The sequence below is a fragment of the Portunus trituberculatus genome, chromosome 24 (genome assembly GCF_017591435.1).
Source record: "Portunus trituberculatus isolate SZX2019 chromosome 24, ASM1759143v1, whole genome shotgun sequence".
NCBI classification, from domain to species: Eukaryota; Metazoa; Arthropoda; class Malacostraca; order Decapoda; family Portunidae; genus Portunus; species Portunus trituberculatus.
In genome coordinates this window covers 16,624,489-16,646,590 of record NC_059278.1, presented here as the reverse complement: position 1 = coordinate 16,646,590, position 22,102 = coordinate 16,624,489, and the positions used below count along the sequence as shown (strand labels likewise).

The 22,102-nt window shown below is 40.5% G+C and overlaps 3 protein-coding genes across 6 annotated transcripts in view; 2 read left to right on the top strand and 1 right to left on the bottom strand.

The window, feature by feature from the left end:
* Positions 1-324: 324 nt before the first annotated feature.
* LOC123508039 (nucleolar protein 6-like) lies at positions 325-14,150 on the top strand. Its single transcript, XM_045261413.1, has 22 exons — positions 325-477; positions 4,898-5,071; positions 5,258-5,389; positions 5,499-5,615; positions 5,744-5,926; positions 6,107-6,265; positions 6,519-6,660; positions 6,950-7,125; positions 7,500-7,620; positions 8,322-8,479; positions 8,971-9,092; positions 9,265-9,538; positions 9,813-10,081; positions 10,254-10,431; positions 10,587-10,665; positions 10,919-11,070; positions 11,268-11,431; positions 11,580-11,830; positions 11,939-12,198; positions 12,311-12,505; positions 12,681-12,782; positions 13,950-14,150. Exons 1-22 carry the CDS (start codon positions 451-453, stop codon positions 14,082-14,084), a joined length of 3,570 nt encoding a protein of 1,189 aa, XP_045117348.1. The 5' UTR covers positions 325-450; the 3' UTR covers positions 14,085-14,150.
* Positions 14,151-14,578: 428 nt separating this feature from the next.
* On the bottom strand, positions 14,579-19,461 carry LOC123508040 (ABC transporter F family member 4-like). Of its 3 annotated transcripts, none has more exons than XM_045261416.1 (2): positions 19,366-19,461; positions 14,579-17,008 (listed from the first exon to the last, which is right to left on the bottom strand). In XM_045261416.1, exon 2 carries the CDS (start codon positions 16,876-16,878, stop codon positions 15,148-15,150), a length of 1,731 nt encoding a protein of 576 aa, XP_045117351.1. In that variant the 5' UTR covers positions 16,879-17,008; positions 19,366-19,461; the 3' UTR covers positions 14,579-15,147. The 3 variants fall into 3 exon arrangements, with proteins under 3 accessions (XP_045117351.1, XP_045117349.1, XP_045117350.1); XM_045261414.1 differs by lacking the exon at positions 19,366-19,461 and adding an exon at positions 18,354-18,484; XM_045261415.1 differs by lacking the exon at positions 19,366-19,461 and adding an exon at positions 18,105-18,331.
* A 30-nt stretch (positions 19,462-19,491) lies between these two features.
* The window catches only part of LOC123508041 (uncharacterized oxidoreductase TM_0325-like), a 24,701-nt gene continuing 22,090 nt past the window's right edge, over positions 19,492-22,102 (top strand). Inside the window, exon 1 of one of the 2 annotated variants that reach the window (XM_045261418.1) lies at positions 19,492-19,961. In XM_045261418.1, the coding sequence (XP_045117353.1) occupies positions 19,910-19,961 (52 nt within the window). In that variant the 5' untranslated portion in view covers positions 19,492-19,909. The remainder of the gene's footprint in view (positions 19,962-22,102) is intronic. The other variant, XM_045261419.1, reaches the window with a different exon arrangement.

The following is a 22,102-nucleotide window of genomic DNA, read 5'->3' as shown; positions in this document are numbered from 1 at the left end:
GGCATATTCACTAATGATATATAGATCAAAGAAGGAAACATTGTTGGACACCTATAACTATCATAATGCAAACATTTGACATCCTCCTGTCCCTGAATGAACGAGAACACGGTTGGACGAAACATCCCAATCCTTGACACCACATTTTGCTATCCCGTAAAGAATAATGAGAAAAAAGAAAATAGAAATACAATACAAATTTCCTCCTAATATAAACAAGCTAGAAATTAAAGTTCGATAGGTGCACAGATTACTTTTAATGAGAAGTAGGGAGCTGGGTATACTGAAAGGATATCACACAGGGAATTAATGATGTAATGTTATGAATCGTGCGGTGTGCAGCGGGGCGTCACTTGCTGCCAAACCACGTGGGAAACGTAAACAATACTTGCTCGTGGGACGCTGCATTGTGTTTAGCTTCCTGTATTTCCTCCCATATTCCCTCCCCTCATGAAAAACAAATCCACAACTGACGAGGTAAGCATGATGTATCTTACCAGGCGTAGAGAAGTGGTGAGAGTTGATGGTATAACTAACCCAAAGCATTAATTGTAGCCTGGCAGGTAGTGATGGTAGGGGAGATTTGACAGATAGGAGAGTTTAGGGAGAACCTTACTTGTATTGTTGTCTGCCAAAAACTGTAAGGACTGATAGGTGCTGTTATCCCTGCCTCATGCCTCATGATCCGTAATTTTGTTTATGCCTCAGGTAACCGTAATACTTGTATAGTCAGTAAATCTTACCAGTAGCGGCACCTGATGTTTACTTACTTACTTAGTTTACTTAGTGCGATTTCGCCTCCAAGGGCGCAGCTAAGGTGGGCCTCCGCTGTGGTCAGGCAGTTCCATTTCCCTGGCGGTGAGCAAGCCTGCCAGTGAATTGGTTCCAGAACTGGGGTATCCTGGCGTTGGGGGCTCATCGGGCACTGTTACCAGCCATCTGTCCAGCTGACGTTTGAAGCAATCTGTTGTTACTCCAGTCAGCTCCTTGATGGCCTTTGGCACGGCATTAAACACCCGAGCCCCATTTCTTGTGAAAGAATAGTGTGTGATTGTTGCTACTCTCTGGGTGGTGGCTTCCATACTCTTGATGTAGCACAGGCGTCCTCGTCTTGGGTGATGGTTTGTTGTTAGCCCTATATTTGGCACCAGACTTTCAAGAATCTTCCACACATATATCACTAGGTATCTCTCATGTCTTCTTTGCAGTGAGTACAAGTTGAGGTGGTGTAGCCACTCCCAGTATCCCATGTGCTGCAGGCCCCAGATCTTGCTGGTAAAGGTTCTCTGTAGGGTTTCCAACCTTATAATGTCTCCTGTCTTATGTGGGGACCATAGCTGGCAGCAGTATTCTAGCCTGGGTAGGACCAGGGCCTTCCATAATGTTATCATATAGGTCTTTTCCCAGGTGTGGAAGGTCCTGAAGATCCACCCGGTCAGTTTTCTGGCTGTGTTGGTGATGTTAGTGATGTGCTGTGAGAACATCCCATCCACACTCATCGTAACTCCCAGGTCACGTACATGTTGTGTTGGTGTGATGATCTACTGGTAGGCCTTGCTTTATGTCTTCCAGAGGGCCATATCTCATCAACTCATATTTCTTATTGTTCATTTTCATGTTATTTGTCTCGGCCCAGTCCAGTAGTTGATCAAGATCTTCTTGCAGGAGGGCCACATCCTCCTCCACTGCAATCTTACATTTTATCCTAGTGTCATCAGCAAATTATGTGACCTGGGAGTGCTGGAGCTCACTGTCTATGTCCCCAATCATGATTAGGAATAGCAGAGGTCCCAGCACTGATCCCTGTGGATGCCACTTCTCACCTCGCTTGGATCTGAGAGGTGTCCCTGCACTGATATTCTTTGCGTTCTGCTTGTTAGGAAGTTGTAGAACCACTTTCCAAGGTTTGCTGTGTTGCCAAGACTCCTTAGTTTGTGCAGGAGGAGGCCATGGTCCACTTTGTCAAATGCCTTGGCAAAGTCCAGGGAAATAGTATCTACATTATTGCCTTTGCAAATTATTTCTAGCAAGGCTTCTTGATGAGCAAGTAACTGGGACAAACAGGACTGGTCCCTTCTAAAGCCATGTTGGCCGTCATTGAAGGCATTAATATTTTCAAGATGGGTGGTTAAATGTTTTCTGACTACTCGTTCAATAATTTTGATGATGTGGGAGGTCAGTACCACAGGCCGATAGTTTTTGGCTACTCCTTTGTTGCCTCCTTTGTGAATTGGGGTCACTATTCCTTCCTTTAGAGTTTGGGGAATAATGCCCATTTCAAGTGACTTGTTAGCTATCATTGTTAGAGGTAGTGCCAGCTCCTGTTTACAGGTCTTTAAGAGCTGTGCACTAAAACCATCTGGGCCGGCTGCTGAGTCTGAGCTTATGTCATCAATGGCTTCAATTATTTTGCCAGTTTCTGCCTCAATGCTTGTCAGTTGTGGTGCCTGTGTGGTAGTTGCCTGTATGTGAAAGAAAGCTGTTGGGTCTTGCACGACTTTGTTTGGGATTGGGACACTGTAGACACTCTCATACTGTGTTTTTAGGATGTTTGGCATTTTCATTGAGTCACTCCGAGTCTCCTTTCTCATTTTCCAGTGGACCTACTGTAGAAACATTCTTACTTTTCTTGTTGGCATGTGCAAAGAAGAATTTAGAGTTGTTCTTTATGTTACTCACTGCCTGTAGTTCTTCTCTCTTCCTTTGTTCCTCATGCGACTTCAGCAAACTACTTTCTATTTCCTGGAGGGCCTCTTGCAACTTGAGTTCTATCTTACATGGAGGATGTTGCATCAGCTTGTTTTTGTAAAGGCTTCTCTTTTTCATGAGGATGCGTTTATCCCTTGGTATCTGTCATTTATTTTGGGGGGTATTTTTCGGTGGTACACATTCACTGCATATTTCCTCACATTTTGTAGTGAAATTTGAGAGCATTTTTCCTACACTTTCCTCAGCTAACACTGCCTCCCAGTCAATGTTTAGCTTGCTTCTTAAATTATTCCAATCTATGTCTTTGTGATGGAAATTTAGTTTGGCCAAGCCTGTTTGGGTTTTGCATCCTTGTTGTGTTGATGAACTGATGAGTGCATTCATTCACTGTGAGAGTGGCTTCACATAATTTGTGGTCTGACATTGTGGTTTGTAAAAGTTCATATTGGTGTAGTATTGCATGATTGTTGGTGAAGATTTGATCAAGTATATTGGACCCTCATGTTGGTTTATTAATTAATTGGGTCAAGAATCTAGTCTCTGTAAGAGCGATTAGTCTTCTTGCTTGATGTTTTTCTACTGCAGTTCCATCTCCTACCTCTAGTGACTCCCAGTTCACATGGGGGAAGTTGAAGTCCCCAAGGAGTATAAATTCAGCATCTGGGGTTGGCAAGTTTTCTAATGTGTGGTGAATTCTGTCTGTGATATCCTGGAAGTGATGTTGGGTGGTGTTTGGAAGCCTGTATACTACAGTCACCACAATGTTGACTGTTTTGATATGTAGAGACAGCATTTCATTTGTTCCATTTGAGTAACTCTGTAGTATTTCTGTATATTGCTGCAAGGCTGTTTGCAATATACATAGCTACTCCACCGTGACTTCTTCCCTTTCTGTCGGTGCGGAAAAGTTCATAGTTTTGCATCTTTATCTCAGTATCTGTGATGTCCTTGTGTAGGTGTGTTTCAGTTAGGGCAATCAGGGGTATTTTGTCTGTGGTGGCCATTTCTTGTAGTAGTGATACTTTGCTTTGGTTGCACCTTGGATATAAGCCCCTGATATTAGCTGTTAGTAATTTTATTAATGGGAGCTGCAGCATCTTTTTCCCTTGGGTTCTGGGGTTTCTATTTTGTTCATAAGGCAGGCCAACATTTTCTGCAGTTGGTCCTGTTGTGATGTGATGCTAGCATCTCCACCTTGTCTTCTGGTTGCCAGTCTGTTGTTGTTTTCTGCCAGCTCCTCTCTTGTGTGTGGCCCTGGATGATGTCTGTTTGGCTGTTGTGGTACTTCTTGTGCAGGCTGGTTCCTCTTGTTTCCCTTAATGTGGGGGTACTTGCAATCTAGTTTTGTGCACACTTTCTTATGTAAGGAGTACCTGCACATGACAGGATGGACAGCATTACAGTGTCGTCCTTCGTTGCATCCTGTTTTACTGTCAAAACCATGTTTCACAAATTTCATGCACACCTTGGGATGTGAGAAAGGGCACCCATTACCTTTCCTTCCATATTTGCAGTTTCCATGTCGGTAGTGCCTGCATACTGGCTTAGGCTTGGTGGTCTCTGGGGTTTACTGCACTGTGGAGCATGTGCTTGGTGTGGCTGTTTTGGTGGCTCCTTGCTGTGCCAGTTCTCTTTCCCTAGAACTTGATTCCAAGTATTCTGTTGCCGCCCCTCTCCTGCACAAATAAGCTCGGGGACCTGGTAGGAAATCACGGTTTTATAGTGGAAAGGCTAAATAGGCTGAATAAGATATTATAAGTCTAAGGAGAAAATCACATCTTTGGGGTAAGTCCCTAGACAAGTCAATTGAGTGTCGGGACCGGGGGTGACTCCAACCTCTTACTTTGGCACTTTATTGGGTCTTTCTTTCTTTCTTCCTTTTTCCTGGCAAGTCCCTCTCTTGCATGGAAAAAAGAAAAATTGCTGCCATCTGATAAGCTTTTACTTTAAACTTTGTGTCATTACAATGAAGTAATTTGTTATAGGCAGACAGACAGCCCATTATTGATACTAGTACCTTTCACCAAGCATTTCTGGAATTAACTACTAGGTGCAGCTATGAATATTTCAGTCCAAGTATAACCAATATAGAACTGGGAAGAGGCACCCTCCATGAGCCATATCCCTTGCCTCATACACTTCACCCAGTAAGCACCACAGGCTCACCACTCGTCTCCACACTCTGCAGGCCATGGAGAAGGATTATGAAAGTGAAGATGGTGGCTTTGATGATGATGGTGAAGAGACAGAGGAGGATGGTGATGAAGAAGAGGATGATGACAATGATGAAGAAGAGGATGACGACAATAATGAGGAACAAGACCAACAAAATGAAAACAACAAGAGAACTCAGCAGGAGCAGGTAGAAGAATAAAATTTAAATGTTATTCAACAATGATCTTCAAGTAGCATGATGTAGAAATAAGATACACAGATTAGACCAGGTATTTGTCTAATGAACAGATTTCAGATGATCCTGTACTTTGTTATATGATTAACTAATTATTTTTCACAATATTCTGTACACATTTTAATCTTTTCTCTTCAGGGAGGAAAGTATGCCAAACTTGGGAAAGTTAAGGACAGTCATGCCAGCCTGTACAAGCCACCAACAATGGAAGAGTTGAACATGCTGAGAGAAACTCAGATGTTGTACCATTCCAATCTTTTTCGCATGCAGGTTAGATGAAGTACCTCCGTCACTTGGATGCACAAAACTAATGAAAATTATATAGATGTGGTTGTAAAAATTCCTGTGCAGTATGTTGAAAGTGGTTTCTCTTATTTAGATGGAGGAGCTGCTTGCTGAAGTGAGTCTGAAAGAGAAACGTCGCCAGCAGTTTTCACAGTGGCTTACGAAGTTGTCAGCTCATCTCACCTCCTTGCCTGAGTTTAATCCAATTGAGGTGAGACAGTAGATGACTAAAAGAAAATTGATGAATCTGAATATGAATACTGAACAGTGTTTTTGCATATATTGTTCACCTATGCATATGACAGCTTGGGTTTATGTAATGTCTTTTTTTCTGAACAGTTAAGTGACAAGCCCAAGCTGGCCAGGAAGGGCATTCATGATCCTTTGCTGGAGACTTTGCCGAAGATCACTGGAAACATTATCTTTGCCGCGCCAACAAAGATAGAAGTGGTTGGCTCCTTTGCATCAGGCACTGTCACCACTTTGAATCCAACCATTGATGTCATGATGATTCTTCCAAGGGTAAGGCACCATTATTCACTATCATCAGCATCAGTAGTATTTACAACTCCCCTTCAGATTTATGTACAAAATACAGCACTTTGCCAATCTTTCAAGTTTCATGTTGCTATAATCTTTTCAGCCTAATGTCTCAGACTGGTGCAGTGATAATAGTAACTCCTGTGTGTTATTTTGGAGCAGAAGTGTGTCAATGCGTCCGACTGGCGGAATGGAAGGTGGTTGGCAAAGCGTGTTCATTACTTGTCATGGGTTGCGGAGAGTCTGCTTGATAAGACAGATATTGTCCAGAAGCAATGCTGGACGACACATTTAGGAGCATCTTGTCGACCCGTCTTGCAAGTAAGTATTTGATATGTTTTTATTATATGATGATTAAGAATTCATACTAATGTGTATATTCTGTGATGGCAACTAAAAGATGTAAAGATTGAACACAGTTGTTTGTTTTCGTCTTACTTGTTTGATATTTACTGATTAGATGAGATGAGAGATAAAACAAACCAAGAATGCAAGATGAAGTGTGATGTTATATGAAGATGAAATCCTCAGCATTTTTGTCATTAAGTAAAGCTAAATCTTGATCCTCACACAGGTCACACCTTCTGGAGACTTTGGGAAAAAGTGGAAAGTGAATTTGTACCCTGTGCCAGACCAGGAGAGCTTCAAACTAAAGAAATTTTCACCTGAACGAAGTAATCTTGAGCCTCAGTGGTTCTTTCCTGGAGATGCTGGAGGTATGTAGCTATTCATGATGTTTTTCCTTTCTCTTCTTTCTTTTTTTTGTAACATAGACTGACCATTTCCATCATGGGCCAGTGGAGGTAAGAGTGTGGGTTATATATATATATATATATATATATATATATATATATATATGTACAGTATATATATGTGTGTGTGGTGCCTTGGCTGGGCCACCCCATGTGAAATTGCCAGCCTGTTGTGTATTGCTGTAAGAATGTTAAATCATTGAATTATTACCACTCACCGTGACTCTCCATTATTTTCTTCACTAATTTCCAGCAAAGTACTCAGGTGATGAACAACCCTCGACGCCTCACTACAACTGGGCATGTGCTGTTGACGTGGCAATGCAGCAGCAGCAGCAACTTATCATGGATTGTTTGGGGAGCAAAAGAAACCTAACACAAGGGATACAACTCATCAAAATATGGTTGTCACAGCGAGACTTAGACAAGGTTAGTGCTTCGTTTTGTTCCCCCTATAAAAGTCGGTCATAAGCCAATATATGTATATGTAATGCTAATGTTATCTTGCTGATTTATCCAAGTCCTTTTTTCACTCATTTTTATCTTTCAAGGAATAGGATTTGTCAATGGAGTGTGTGGTGGTTTGTCTGACCTGGCTTGTTTGGTATGACTGGCCCATTGTAGTTAGACCTCAAAGAAATTCATCCATAGCACTTGTTTAGTATTACAGCCATCCAGGGTTTTATTTTCTTTGTGGTGTTAATCCTTATGTGTCAAATGTTTCATGGAATTAAAATGTACCTTTTTCTGTTCTGTTCATTGTAAGATGTGTGAACCAATCTTGTTTGTTTATCTCCTCACAGGGAATGGGCAGCTTTTCTGGCCACATGGTCACCCTGTTCGTGATTCACCTTCTGCAGTCCCGCAAGATCAACTCTCAGATGTCGCCCTATCAGGTGTTTCGAAATGCAGTGCTTAGCATTGGTGAGTTGAGTCTGTCATGTACTCTGCACCAAGATTGCATATTATTACAGTTTATGGAAGTGAAGAGCAAGGTTTACTTAGCAAGGGGAGGAAATATGTGCATGAGATCTTGCATTTTGAGGATGATAGAAGACTTGTAGTGAAGAAAAGGAAAAATATTTGTAAATTTGCAGAGTTAATGTGACAGAATCAACTGAGATACAATTTGAAATGTGTAGAGAATGTAGAGTGGGAAGAATGTTATTGAACAGAGAATATATTGACAGTTGTTGCTGATAATCCTTTGTTATTTGGACTTTCCATGGTCACAACTATACCAGTATGTGGTCCATCTACACAGATAGGTAGCAGTGTGACTTACTGAATATCTTTGATCAATACCTCTGATTAGTTCTACGTAGAGACAATTCCAACTGAAATTCATTAAGAGGTACAGAAAATGCTACCTGTCATCTTTCTCTGAACCCTCTACCTACTGCATTTCCCTTTATGACATGAACTCTTTCAAGATCTCAAGACACTCAGCCTCTAATGTTCCATAATCCTTTTGCCTTTTTCTTTGGGGTCTGGCATCATCAGTAGGCCTTTTTTTCTCATCTTTTGTTGCCCTAGGGCATAGGCTAGTGTCCCTATGTAAAAATAGAAAATGTGTAGCCCTTGATTATCCCTGCCTGATAAACACCAAAGCAACTCAATGGCAGGCTCTGTTGACTGGACGGTGAAGGGAGTCAACATGTGCCCCACACCTGACAACACACCCTCACTGGATGTGCTTCACCAGCTGTATGAGGTGGTGTTTGTTGATCCATCAGGCCTCCTCAACCTTGCTGCCATGATGATCACTGCAGATTTCCAGAGGGTAAGTAAAGTCTTGGTTTAGTGATGCTAAGGAGCAAGGTCTGGATCAAAGATGGCTTGAGTGAAAGTTGTTATTATTTTGAGGATATTGTAAAGAAAACTTTATCATTCATCTGCTTAAAGGAAAATAAGGATGTAAATGTAATGATGGTGATGATAAAAAAAAATGTTAATTGAAAGAGTTCTTAAAAAAACATGTACAGATTTTTTTGTGATTAATGATATGATAAGTAATACCTCATAAGCCACATTCTCCCATCAGTGTTCCCATCATTAACTCATAAATCTATTTTCTCATTACTGGCTTGAGATAGAGGGAAGTTTTCCTTGGAGATTTATTTAAGTTAGGGATGGCAGACTATATATAATCATTGTTTTATTCTTTCTTTCATTTTTTTTTTTATTGAATTTGACTTGGTTCTTGGCTGTTGTGTCTCATAGGGAAGGACTCAGTAACCACAAAGTAATAGCCTCTGATTTCCTAACCCACAGATCCAACATGAGAGTCAGCTGGCCATAGCTTTCCTTAATTCCTCTGCTGCTGACAGTTTTGAGTCTCTCTTCATCAAAAAAACTGAGATGTTCCAGATGAGTGACCAGTTTCTGTTAGTTAGGTATGTATTGAGTATGTTTAAGATTTATTGTGTACCAAATAGTGATTGCTGTCACAGTCATGGTTAGAAGTTAAATTAAATGCACTCCCTTCTGTAGTTAGTTTTCCATCCATCTGAAGTCCTTTGATCTGAATAGTGAAGGTCAGTGCATGATTTCCTTTGTTTTATCTAGAGTGAAGAAGAAAGAAGGGATGCAGACGCTTAGCAAGAAGAAAAGCAACCACCTGCAGCACACTCTGAACTGGTTGGGTGATGCCAGGCAGGTGTTGTGGTCCTGCATGCTGGCTGTGCTCAGTGAAGGGCTCTTGGAGAGGAAGATTCTCATTGCGCCGAGGAGAGAGGCTTCACGTGTGTGGCAGGTGGACCAACCTCCACCTCAACGTTCCTGGTCACTAGAAGTCGGACTCATTCTTGACCCAGCCTCAGCCTGGGCACTGCTCACCAAGGTTTGTGGATTGACATTAGACCAGACTGTGATATGATTTAGGACACTCATTCTGTGTATGATTGATACTGTACAATATGCTTTGATGGAGTGTTTATTCATTAATTTACTTATTTTTATTTGTTTGTTTTTTATTTATTTATTTATTTTATTTTATTTATTGGTTGATTTAAAAAAATATTTATTTTATTTATTTAATTATTTTTTATTTTTATTTATTTATTTATTTATTTATTTATTTTATTTTTTTTTTTTTTTTTTTTTTTTTTTTTTAGGGACCCTCAGCAGAATCTCCTGAGGTTGAACATTTTAAGAAGTTTTGGGGTGAGCAGTGTTCCCTGAGAAGGTTCCAGGATGGCAGCTTCCATGAAGCTGTTCTCTGGGGCAACCCTAATCTGTCACAGGCACAACGCCGCCTCATTCCTGAAAGAATCTGCAAAGATGTTTTGTATCGCCACTGTGGAGTCAATGAAGAAAATGTAACTTACATAGCCAAACAGACAGAGATGATTCTACATTGCCCAGAATATGAAATGGCATTTGAGTAAGTTGTGTTTCATGCCTCAAAGTATTACTTAATACTGCAGCATAGGATTGACTTTCCATGATATAGAAATGCATTTATTTATGACATTGAAAATATTTTATGCACTAAACTGATGTTACAAATGGAGAAACAGTATGTCCACTGAGTCATTCCTCTCACTGTCTTGCAGATATGCGACTGGAGAAGAGGCCACACAGCAGGCCATACAGGCTTTTGATTCCTTGTCAAGAAAGCTGCGTTCACTTGATCTTCCTCTGAAGATCACAGCAGTGCAGCCAAAGTCAGATGTGAACAGACACTCCAGAGTCTTCCCACCACTAGCAGTAGCAGTGCCCAGTGCAGGAAAGGTGAAGCTCCTCACTGATCCATTTTGTACTGTGTTTCAGGATTATTGATACAGAATGGACTCACTGCTCAGACAACACCGTGCTTCTCTTCTGAAAATTTTTTGTTTCTGTTGTCTTATTTAAGATGATTATGTTTTTATGTATTCTTTCTTCAGGCAGTTAAAGTGGCTGAAAATCAGCGGCTGTTTTCAGGACGTGAGGGAACAAGTGGGGTGTTCAGATATGCCATGAAAGGTACACATTTCCTCCCTTTTTAATGAATAAGTAAAATGAAAGCATTTTAATCTGTTAACAATGGATCACCAAGACATTTGCTTAGTATTTCATTAATATCAGTAATGTATGAAGACTTCTACTAAGAAGAAATTCTGCAGGTTGCAGTTTATATGTTGATATGTTATAATATATAGCTGGTGTTTTTTTTTTTATAAATCTAATGGCATATTCAAGAAGTTCATTGTAAACTTATGTCATACTTTTCTTTCAGTAATCATCTTCTTGGAAATAAGTGGAAAGTGGCCTGATGACTTGGATGCAATTCAGGCCATAAAAGCAGAGTTTCACTCCAAGATGTGTGACTTGCTATCACAGGACAACATCACAGCCGTCGTGTCCCCAAACTTCTTGCAGATCCTGTGGGTAAGAGATGCAGTAATTTCATTGCCATGCTTTTTAATTACTAGGTTAAAAACCTGAATAAAGGACAGAATCTGTTCTGAGGACAGTCATTACAAGTGTAAAGTGTTGTTGAATGTAAGAGGAGGGAATGACCAGCATAACAAAGAGAGAGATTACAAGATGGAAAGGCAAATGTCTTGATAAGTATTCTCCTCCAGATGGGCTACTTTTTCCGAGTACAAGTCTGCTATTTACGAGAGATCTACCTGCAACGGCTGGTGGAGACTCCTGAAGGGGACTGGAAGGAGCAGGAGACAGCAGCTGCCACACAACTAGAACTAGACATAGAGACTCTACCTCGATTAACAACAGCAATAGCAAGGTTAGCCCTATGAGCAGCATTGTTCTGTCATTTGGTTGCATTCTTGTTAACCATCCTTTTTTTTTTTTTTTTTTTTTTTTATAAACTTTGGTGGCAAAGTTTATAGTTGGACAACAGCCCCAGCATTTATTCTATTTTTGTCTTCCAGTATTCAAGCAGATCACCCGAGTTTCAGCGTGGGTGTGCGTCTGTGCAAACGATGGGCAGCAGCACAGCTTCTGATGCCTTACATTCCTCCCATTGCTGTGGAACTCCTGGTAGCCTATTTGTACCTGAATCCAGCCCCTTATTCTCCTCCTCACACACCCCATACAACTTTCATCAGGTTCCTCAAGCTGCTGGAACAGACAGACTGGAAGACTACACCCATCCTTGTGAATTTAAATGAGGAGTTTTCAGGTACAAGTTCATAGTTGTGTACACAGCATTTTATGGGCTAATTGTATTTGATGTCAGAGAGAGCTTCTACATCACTATGATTCTTTAATTGATATTAATTCTCTCCAGTTGAGGACATGGCAGAACTCAGTCGTCGCTTCACATCCCAGCGGGCAACTCTGCCAAACATGTTCTTGGTGAATCCCTATGATCTCCATCCAGTGGCAAGGTCAGATGCTGTTGATGCTCTGGACCGGCGGTACAAGCATGCCTCCTTGTGGACCAAGAGATCACCGTCATTGCAGATTTTGTACCGCAGCAAACAGCTGGCTGAAGCTGCACTCATTTTTTTTAACAAGAATTTGTTGAGCAATGACATGGATATAACGGTAAATCTCAGAAAATTGTTTGTGTAAAAATGCTAAAGACTTGTGTTGTATTGTGACTGATACTACACCCTCATTATTACATGTATGTGGTAACTTAATATTCTGCTTTCAGACAATCTTCCGGCCAAGTTTTGATGACTTTGATGTCGTCATCAAATTAAACGCCAACCAGTTGAGTCGGCGTTTTGAAACTTTGGACTGGAAGCCCGACAAATCTTTTAAACTCAAACAGTATGAGAAGAAAGCAGAGGAAGTAATGCCTATTGTGATGTTTGATGCTGCACAGATGTACCTTCATGAACTTAAGGTATTTGCTCTTATAAACTAACTGAAAGGTTAGATGTGTCCTGTCTTGTGTTGACATTCTTTTGCAGTGAATTGTTCATTGAAGAAACATAGAAATAAGAAAAATGTTGAGTTAATGACAGTTGACTTGTGTGTTCCCTTCACCACCTCTATTGTAATGTCATCACTTACTGCAGTGCGCTTTTGGCTACCTGGCTCTCTTCTTCTATGATGAACACGGCGGAAAGTCCATCGGTGTGGTGTGGAAGCCACATGCCCTTCAAATGCAGGACCTGAAGGTGGGTACTTATGATTGTTTTTTGAAAACTACTTATTGAAAGTACATTATCAAGTCCTAAAATATATGCTGCTTTTGTCTGTCTTGATTTACCTGATAAAAGCTGCAAAACGAAGCTCTTTCAAAGTACAGGCAACCCGCTTAACGAAGGTTCACACAAAAGAAATTTTTTTGCAACGAAGGTTTCCTTTTACTACCATCTGCTCGTTTAACGAACACCAAACTCGCTTTAACAAAGTTTTATCCAGGTAATTTTTTCAAAGTTTGAAAGCCCCGCTGTATCACGCAAGTTGACAGGCTTTTGAATACACCAGCACCTCTCGTGGACAAAATGCGCACCACTCACTCCCCTAGTCCAAAACAATAACAACGTCAGCATCACCTCATCTTCCCTCACTCTACATGCCACCAAAACGCCCTGCAATGTCGCCTAGCGTTGCTAAAAACACCAGGAAGTCTCTTACTCTCGAAGTGAAGCTGGATATTATTCACAGACACGAGAGGTGAGAAAACTAATAGCATTGTTTCCCACCATGGCTTGACTCCATCTACTGTCTACCATTTTCAAGTCAGCAGACTCTACTAAGAAGGCTGGTGAGATCATATCTTCCTTGCAAGCTAAAAAGAACCACCTGAACTCTTGACTGCAATGGATAAAATGGAAAGCCTTGTGGAAATGTGGTACATAAGTTTTGTATGTGGTACAATGATGCACCCTTTGTTTACATTCCACAGGTTGCCAGCTAGCTTATTTCCCGCTCCACTCTCCCTCCCTTCATAAGTTTAAGATCATCAGCATTATAAAGTTACTTACATACATACATTTGTATACATTATAATGACTTGTCTTAAATTAAACTGCTTAAATGTTTAGCTTCATAATTTTTACTTTCATTAAACCTTTTACTGTACTATGAAGCACTCTCACTTTGTTTACTCTCAATGGAAGCTCAAGTCAGGGGTTAAACTTGTTATAATTGGTTCGCGTAACAAAGGGTTTTTAGGAACGTAACCCCTTCGTTAAGCAGGGGTTGCCTGTATTCTCATCCATCCTTGAAGTATCAGTCTCTCACTGTCTCTTCCTCTTATCTCCTCTGCCCCAAGTCATAAATAATCAGTTAGCTGCTAGAACCAAATTTCATTGGACTAATGAGCAATTTGTCTACAGGTTGGTGGCATGGAGGGGCATCGGGTGGTTGGAGTGAAGGAGGTCAAACAAGTACCAAATTTAGAAGCAATCTTGGAGGACTTTAAGGTTCTTGGCACTGGCCTTGTGAGTGAAGTTCAAGTTAAAAATGCCTGAGTGGCATAATAATTGCTGGTACATATATAAATTGTATGATACAATTTTTGTAAAGTTTAATGTGGATTCATTGATTAATTTATTCCTTTTAGTATATTTTGTTTCCAGTGTGCCAGTATGGTGCAGTGTATGTTAACCCTCTGACTGCTGTGTGGTACATGTTGTCCTAATTATTAACCACTGTGAGATGCGTTTACTTGTTCTATGCCCACTTCCAATCTTTGAATAGGGTAGAAATTGCAAAATAGTTTCTTAATCCCTTTTTAGTGGTGTGGGTGTTTTTAAAGATTTCATGCATTACTTTTGTTACTGAAAATTGTTAGATATCATAGTGAAAGGGTTAAAGAAAACTTCTCTAGCTGCTCTACCACAACCCAGAGAAATGTATAGTAATCGTGAATCAGCAAACGGAAGCAAGGTATTGATGATGATGAGTACAGAATCAGTGGATAAGTGCTCTACATTGCAACACAGGTTCAATACAAACACAATGGTGGTACTTTAAAAGATTTACTTAATCTCTATTGTGGTAATTACAATGAAAATACAAAACATCTTCCATTTCTAATTTGCAATGAGGAATGAACGTATCCTATTACTTAACAGAACAAATATATTTAAGCAACTTTGTTTTCTAGTAATTAAAATCAATGTCAATATAAAATTTATCTTGCCTTTAAATACACACAAAAGTAAAAACTTAAAAAATACACTAGTTGCATTCACTGCTTCAACAAACACTTCACTCTCACTAATTGCACAAATGTCAAAACAAAACACTCATGTCTTGCCAAATAATTCAATGCCAGCCACATCTTGGTAGTAATTTACATTTTCACATCTACCAGTAATTAGGATATTAGGGATAAAAATAAGGAAACTGTTTATATATATTACATATATATATATTATATAAAATACATTGATTGTTGCTGATTTCCATTTTTATTTTACAATATAGTCATTCTTCTTTTATAAATTAATTCATGAATTTGACAAAAACATCTATTCTAAACACACATACTTGTACTTTTTTCCTTCTTGTCTTTTCATTACTTTGTTTTTACTTTCTTGCCAAAAACACCTTTTTAAGTTTCTCCATTTCTTTATTAATCTTTTTGAGAACATCTAACGTTTCCTTCTTCATTTTTTTTATTTCTTCTATTGCAGCATCTTCTTCTTCCCGCGATATCCTGCATATTTCTTCAAATTTCCTTTTCAGAGTTCCAACACTTGCTTTTCTCTTCTCAGTACTCTCGTCACTTTCGTCTCCATTAATTTCAGGCTTATCTGACAGAGTTTTCCCTTCATTACCTTCTACATTATTGTAGTGGTCTTGTGTGTCCATATTTGTGGCACCTTTATCCTCTGTAGTAGGATATTTGGCTTTTCGGGGACTTCTGCGATTTCCATAAACCTTTTTAGTTAAAATTATCCTTGGCTTTTCAGTTTTCACATTGCCAGGATCATCATTAAGTGCTTGTTTCTCTGACTCTCCTCCTTTTGTGTCATCTGATTTATTTTGTGGTTTCTCTTCTGGTTTAGAAGACTTTGTAGAGCTCAGTGGCTGTTCAATTGTATGGTTATTAACTTCACATTCATTAGCTGCTTTTGTTATGGCTGTACTGCTGTCCTTTAAAACTTTAGCAGTAATCTTCTTGACAATTATTGATTTACAGATTTCTTGACTTGTCTTTGCTTCACTGCCAGAAGCAACATTGAACACTGCCTTGGCTATAGATTTGTCAGCACCTGTGTTAATCTTTATGATATTGCCACTAGTTTTCGTGGTCTCACTGCACTGCACCTTTAATGGACTTTCCTTAGCTTTCTCACCATTTTTGTTGCCTTGTTCTTTTGGATGGAATACAAGATAAAGTACATCCTTGTGACCCTGTTTTATACTCTCAGCTTTTGTACTCTGACCATCTGTATCTTTTTCTGTTTGGTTAGTGTCACTGTTTGGTGATTCTAATAGTGACTTCCCCTCTGTCAAATCAGGCTCTTCATTACCCACTTCTTTTTTGAGTGCTTCATCCTCTACTTCTTCTTCCAGTGCTTCATCCTCCACAGCACTGTTATTTTCACCAACCTGATCCTTCACTTCATTGTCTGCCTCTTCAGTAATCATGCTTTCATCATTCTCTTCATTTTGCAAGGAATCTGTGTCCATTTTACTTGGTGGGTCATCTTCCCCTTTGTCTTCAGCATCTGTACCTTCATCAGTATCTTCCACACTTGTGTTTGTTTCAGGTGTGCTGTCTTTTGCTGTTTCTTCCTCGGCTGCAGTTCCTTCCACAGCAGCAGTTTCTTCCATCACAGCAATTCCTTCCACAGCAGCACTTTCTTCCACAACAGCAGTTTCTTCCACAACAGCAGTTTCTTTCACAACAGCAGTTTCTTCCACAACAGCAGTTTTTTCCTCTCCAGCAGTTTCTTCCTCACCACTCATGTCACTGGTAAGGGGCACTTCCTGACCCTTGTTTAGAGTATCTTCAAGCTCCTTTTCCAAGAGAGAATCATTATCTGTGCTTGTATCTTCCTTGGGACTGTAGAAGGCAGAGCTGGATACAACTGGAGTCTCCTCATAGTTCAGGCCAAATTCTGAGCTGTCTTCACTTGCACCCCCAACTCGCTTGATGAAACAGTCAACTGAATCGTCTTCCTTGAGTTCCTGTTCCAGCAATTCATCAAGGGCCGTTATGCTCTTCTGGTCATTTTCGCTTCCATTGACAGCCGGACTCTCGTCACTCGTGTTGTTCATGCTGTTCAACTCTATTTCCATTGTGGACATCTCAGTGATAGCTGCTTGTCTTCAGATCATTAACAAACTGATGCTTTCTGTGACTTCAATGGATACGTGGTCATTCTAGCTGAAACCTTACTAGGCAATCTCCTCACACTGGGCAGTTCAACAAGTCAATCTGGAAAAGAAAGTGAGCATTAAAAAATTTTGCATTGAGTATATAATATTTTGCTCAGCCTGATATATTAAAGATGATGAGGCAAATCCATAAAAGATTGATATACTTGGTATGTTATACTTAGAATAATACCACAGCCTACTCATTTCTTGCAGCATCTCTTCGGTATATGTAGGGAATGTTGTGAAAGTAGAAATGCAATATAAAACTGCTGCTTTATTTTTCTATTATTTTATTCCAGACAGTCAAAACCCATTGTATACAAATAATATGCAAATATAAACCCCAACAAGCTTGGAATGTGGGATTTTGGGTGGGATGAGATGAAAATGAGTATTTTCCAAACAAATCAGAATCACCTAAAGTACAAGAAATTATGTAAAGCATGGTAGTAAAGGTTGTTAGGTTAGGTTAATATGTGTAAAGCACAGCAGATTTATTTTCAACATGACAAAATTTTTCATGCATTACTTTTGTTTTTATTATAGCAGAATGTGCTTTATTGGTGTATTTTAGGTAATTATGGCTATAGATTTGCCATGTTTTTAGTGATTTTGATAGCTTACTCCCCGAAAAATACTTGTTTTAATGTACCTGACCCAAAAACCTCGCATTCCCACAGGTCTCACTTGGGGTAAATACACAAGCCTGGCTCAGAAAAGGATTAGTGATTTTTTTTTCTTGTCACTTTAAACTATATGTAGACTAAGGGTTTTGTGAAGGTATGGAAGGAAATAAGAAAAATGAATAAATAAATAAGGAGGCGTACGTAACTATACTGAACCACTATCTTTTGTGTGTGTTGTTTCACTTCCAGTTTCTCTAGTCAATACCTTTCCTACCCCTAAACGAGGCCTCTCGGTACCAATACACAGCGGCCACATTCCCATTGTATGACGGCAGACCAATGCTTATAACTACACATTAACGAAACGATACGTTCTTCAAACTCCCCAACAGAAGGCACTCCCATTGTGTAGCGGCGAGTTTGTGTGCCAATACTTTTGAATACCCAACTAGTTAGCCGTGTTACTAATATTAAGCTTTAGCCACGTGATATCTGCCGTTACTGTCTTATATGAAGTATGCCACTTACATGCCAGCAGTTCCTAGCAGGTTCAGTGTGCATGGTGAGTGTGGGTGACTAGCACCTCATACTCCGCGGGTCGTGGAGTGCGTGACCGCCTCAACAAACACACTCGCCGCACGCCAATACACTTCAAGACAACCAACACTTCCCTCCTCCTCCTCATCATTGTCACTTCTACATTACTATACCCTCGCTACAACCCCTCACTCCATCCTTCCTCCTGAATCTAGGCGTGTAAGGAAAGGAAGCGTGTACCTGTGTGGTGTTTGTGGCGGTGGTGATGGTGGTGGTAAGCGGTAGCTGCCAATATTTAGTTCTGTGGTGAAAATAATCGTTCAATACTTCATGCTCTCTTTCGTTACTTCCTTGTGACCTTTGTGTACTTGACTTTCTTAATTCGATTCTGTTTGGTGTTTTCATTGTCATGGCTATTTGTTCTGGAGCTAAGATAATGTGGTGGAAATAACGTTATTCATTATTATTTTTCCAGAGAATAGGTGGCAGTGGCCAGTGGATGACAAAGGTCATTTAGTTCACACAAACATTCATACAGAACATGACATGCTTTTGTTCGTCACTTCAAACCACATTTATTCCTTATTTCCACCCTCCTTATCTATATCTAATAAATAAATTATGCCATTGAATTACTCACACGCACGCGTCTGTCAATTTGTCTACAATTTCATGGTGATACAAGTGCTGGATGAGAGATAAGTTTGATATACCTATTTACCCACCGCCCTAAGGCGAGCTTAGGATGTGATCGATTGCAAGTAAGACCACAGGTGGAAGCGCTAGGTACACAAATACCTATTCAAACACTCACTGATATGATGTGTAATATAAACATTCCATTAATTGAAATAACCTGCCTTATCCTGTACAGTCTACACTCTCTCATATTTTCAAGGTATGGACAGTAAGCAAGCTGTTAAGACCTACCTAATCACCTTGATATAGCTGTTTCATCCTTAATTAATTCTCGATCTAGGACTTTTTTTTTTTTTTTGAAACCCCACAATAAACCAAATTCTTTCCTTATTATCCAAACAAATTGTGTAAACTTTTCGAGCATTATGAAGGAAATTTCTTATAATTCATTGTGTAGATTGGAATACCTTATTCAAGCACCAATGTTAAACAGTAATTAAGATACCTACATAGATGTGTAGGTAGGCCAAGCAAGCACTTCATGGATATAAGAAAACTAGTGAAATTATAGCCTATTCTTTCTTTTTTATATCTTCCAGTCAAACTTCCATACCTCTTTCAGTACCACGACAATGGTCAACTCCTGTTGACATTACAGGACTACTTGTAGGTACACCTGTAACGAGGATATTAGGAAATTAGTTAGCTATACGTACTTGTCACTAATTATAGCATACCTACATCCACACACCATTGGCGCCAATAAATATATTTCATAACGTCTACGGTAGAAAATGACTACTAAAAATATTTACGTACTTCAGTCATGATGAATGATTAAACTTTGAGTCCTCACGAGCAGACAAGCATGAAATCACATTAATTACCTCTTATTTCCTCTTGTTTATAAAGTCCACAAAATTTTGTAGACTAAAAGCATAATCTTTTCTGGCATGATGTATAGCTAACTAAAAGATTACGTGTGCTATCCTGATAGCCGTGAGATAACACTGTTGCTGTGTGCCCTGCAAGCTGTAGTAGGCAGCTATTGAGCCTATTGTTAGCCGGCGGCGGCGACATCCCAGCACAGATACCGCTCAGTTGAAGGGGACAAACGGACCGTGTTAGACTTATTGCTGCTGCTCCTTGGCACTGCTATGGCTGCTTCTGTTGGGTCAGGACTCAAGGAGAAGGTGGCACTCATTACAGGTTAGTGGAATATGTAGCGGATAATACTGAAATAACTACGCTTAATATCGGAGTCTATTACAATGTTTTGAGACCAGTTAAGGACCACTCCACCTGCCTTCTTGTATCCGGAAAACACAGGCCGGGCACTGTTTTGCTGTCTAAATTATCATCATCAAGAGGAACGAGAAAGTCTTTGGGAACCTCTCAAAACACTGGTGCAAAACAAAAAGGCATGGTTGGTTATATGCCCCGTTAAGGAGGGAACCCCCAATCAGCTGATTATGGCGGTGCAACGGATACGTGACATTTGGTAATGTGAATAATCTTGTGGTAGGTGTGAGGTGGTTGTTGGACGGGATGGTAGTGATGGTGATAAATAGTACCAACCTGTTCTTCTATCTACGGGTTTGTCACCTTGGGTAATGAGGGTATACGTGAAGCAGGTGGTGTCGGGGAGGTTGGGATGGTGAATTTTTGTTTGTACCTATCCAGTGGAGAGTTCCACCCAATACCAGCAAAGATTCAACCTCAAGGGATACAACTATAACTCAGCTCTCTGTTAAGTTTCTTCAAGGGGTATTATTGCAGTTTCAGCCAATACACCACACGTAACTATACACATTCTCACGGTCTACATCACACTTCTATGAGCATTTCTAACCCCATTTTACCCTATCGGAAATTAGTAATAACTTCAGGACACAAGCCTTCAAATGTGCTGTGTTCGGCGAGTTTTCTCTTAAGTCCAAGCTGCGGCGAGCCACGGAGCTTCATCACACTCGGAAATGAGCAGTACACTGACTTGCATTTGTTTATAGCTGGGGTTTGTGGGTAACTGCTGAATAGGATTCTTATTGTGTCTATAGTTCTTTTGTCCAATGACGTGCCACCACCTCTTAACACCACGAGCTGCGCCAATGGGAATTTGCTATATGTATTTGTAGGCGGGGCACAGCTGGGCAGACAGGTGCACAGAGACATCTGTGTGCGCAGTTCAGCCATGGCCACCAGTGACACTATAGTTGTAAAGGTTGCGAATTTGATTACTGGAAAATCATCGCTTCTGCGATGCAAGTCAGTGTACAATCGAGAAGAGGACCAGCCAGGACCTTCATCCTTTCATTAAGGTATTGTGAGGAGGGGTATTGGTAGAGGTAGGGCATATTGTGTGAAGCTATAAGAGAACCGGTGTGGGGGGAGGGAAGCTGCCCCAAAGCAAGGATACGGTAGGTTAGGTTTATGTTAGGGTTAGGTTAGTGTTGCAGGGGGGGTCCGGGGGGGGCACAGCCACCCCCGGTTAGGTTAGGTTACATTATGTTAGGTTAGTGTTGTAGAGGTGTAGGGGTTCCAGGGGAGCGCAGTCCCCCCGGCTAGGTTAGGTTTATGTTAGGGTTTGGTTAGTGTTGTAGGGGATGTGTCCGGGGGGGCACAGCCCCCCCCTGTTAGGTTAGGTTACGTTACGTTAGGTTTTTGTCCTTAGATTTTTGGGATCGCCATATCTCGCCTCTTGGTTCTCTCTTCCCAAAACCCCCGATTCCCCACAGTCCCCCAAGCTTGTTGGGGGGAGGAGGGGAGAGGGGAGAGGATATTATGTTAGGTTAGGATAATTTCAGTGAAAAGTACTCATGAATTTTGTGATGTCCCCCTTTTTCTCTAAAAATGGGTATTTTTTTCCTTAGATTTTTTGGATCCCAAATTGCCTAATTTTTGCTTTCCCCACCCAAAAACCCCGCTTTCCCAGGAGGTCCCCAAGCTTGTTAGACTTTGGGAAGAAGAAATTTAAGATACGATGTATTGGCTCAAACTGCAAATTTACCCTTCAAGGTAACCGAGAGAGTGGATAATACTGTTGGATCGCTTTGTCTCCACTTCTGTACTATAGTCCGTCTACTAAAGTGACTCTTTGATCTCGGGCTGAGAGATTTAAGTGTTGCCACTACTTTTCCCTGGCCTCCCCCACCCACCTGAGCTTTTTTTTTTTTTCCTGCTATATCATGATCGGTACCTGGTAAAGTCCAGCGTACACTAACTCAAGCTGCATACCAACTCGAGCGTCAGTGCAACTAATCTTATTCGCCCCAAAAAATTCTCCAGATTGATGGATGGTCCCTGATTTATGGTATGATAGGCTATGCCATTTTCGTCGCAATTTGATAATT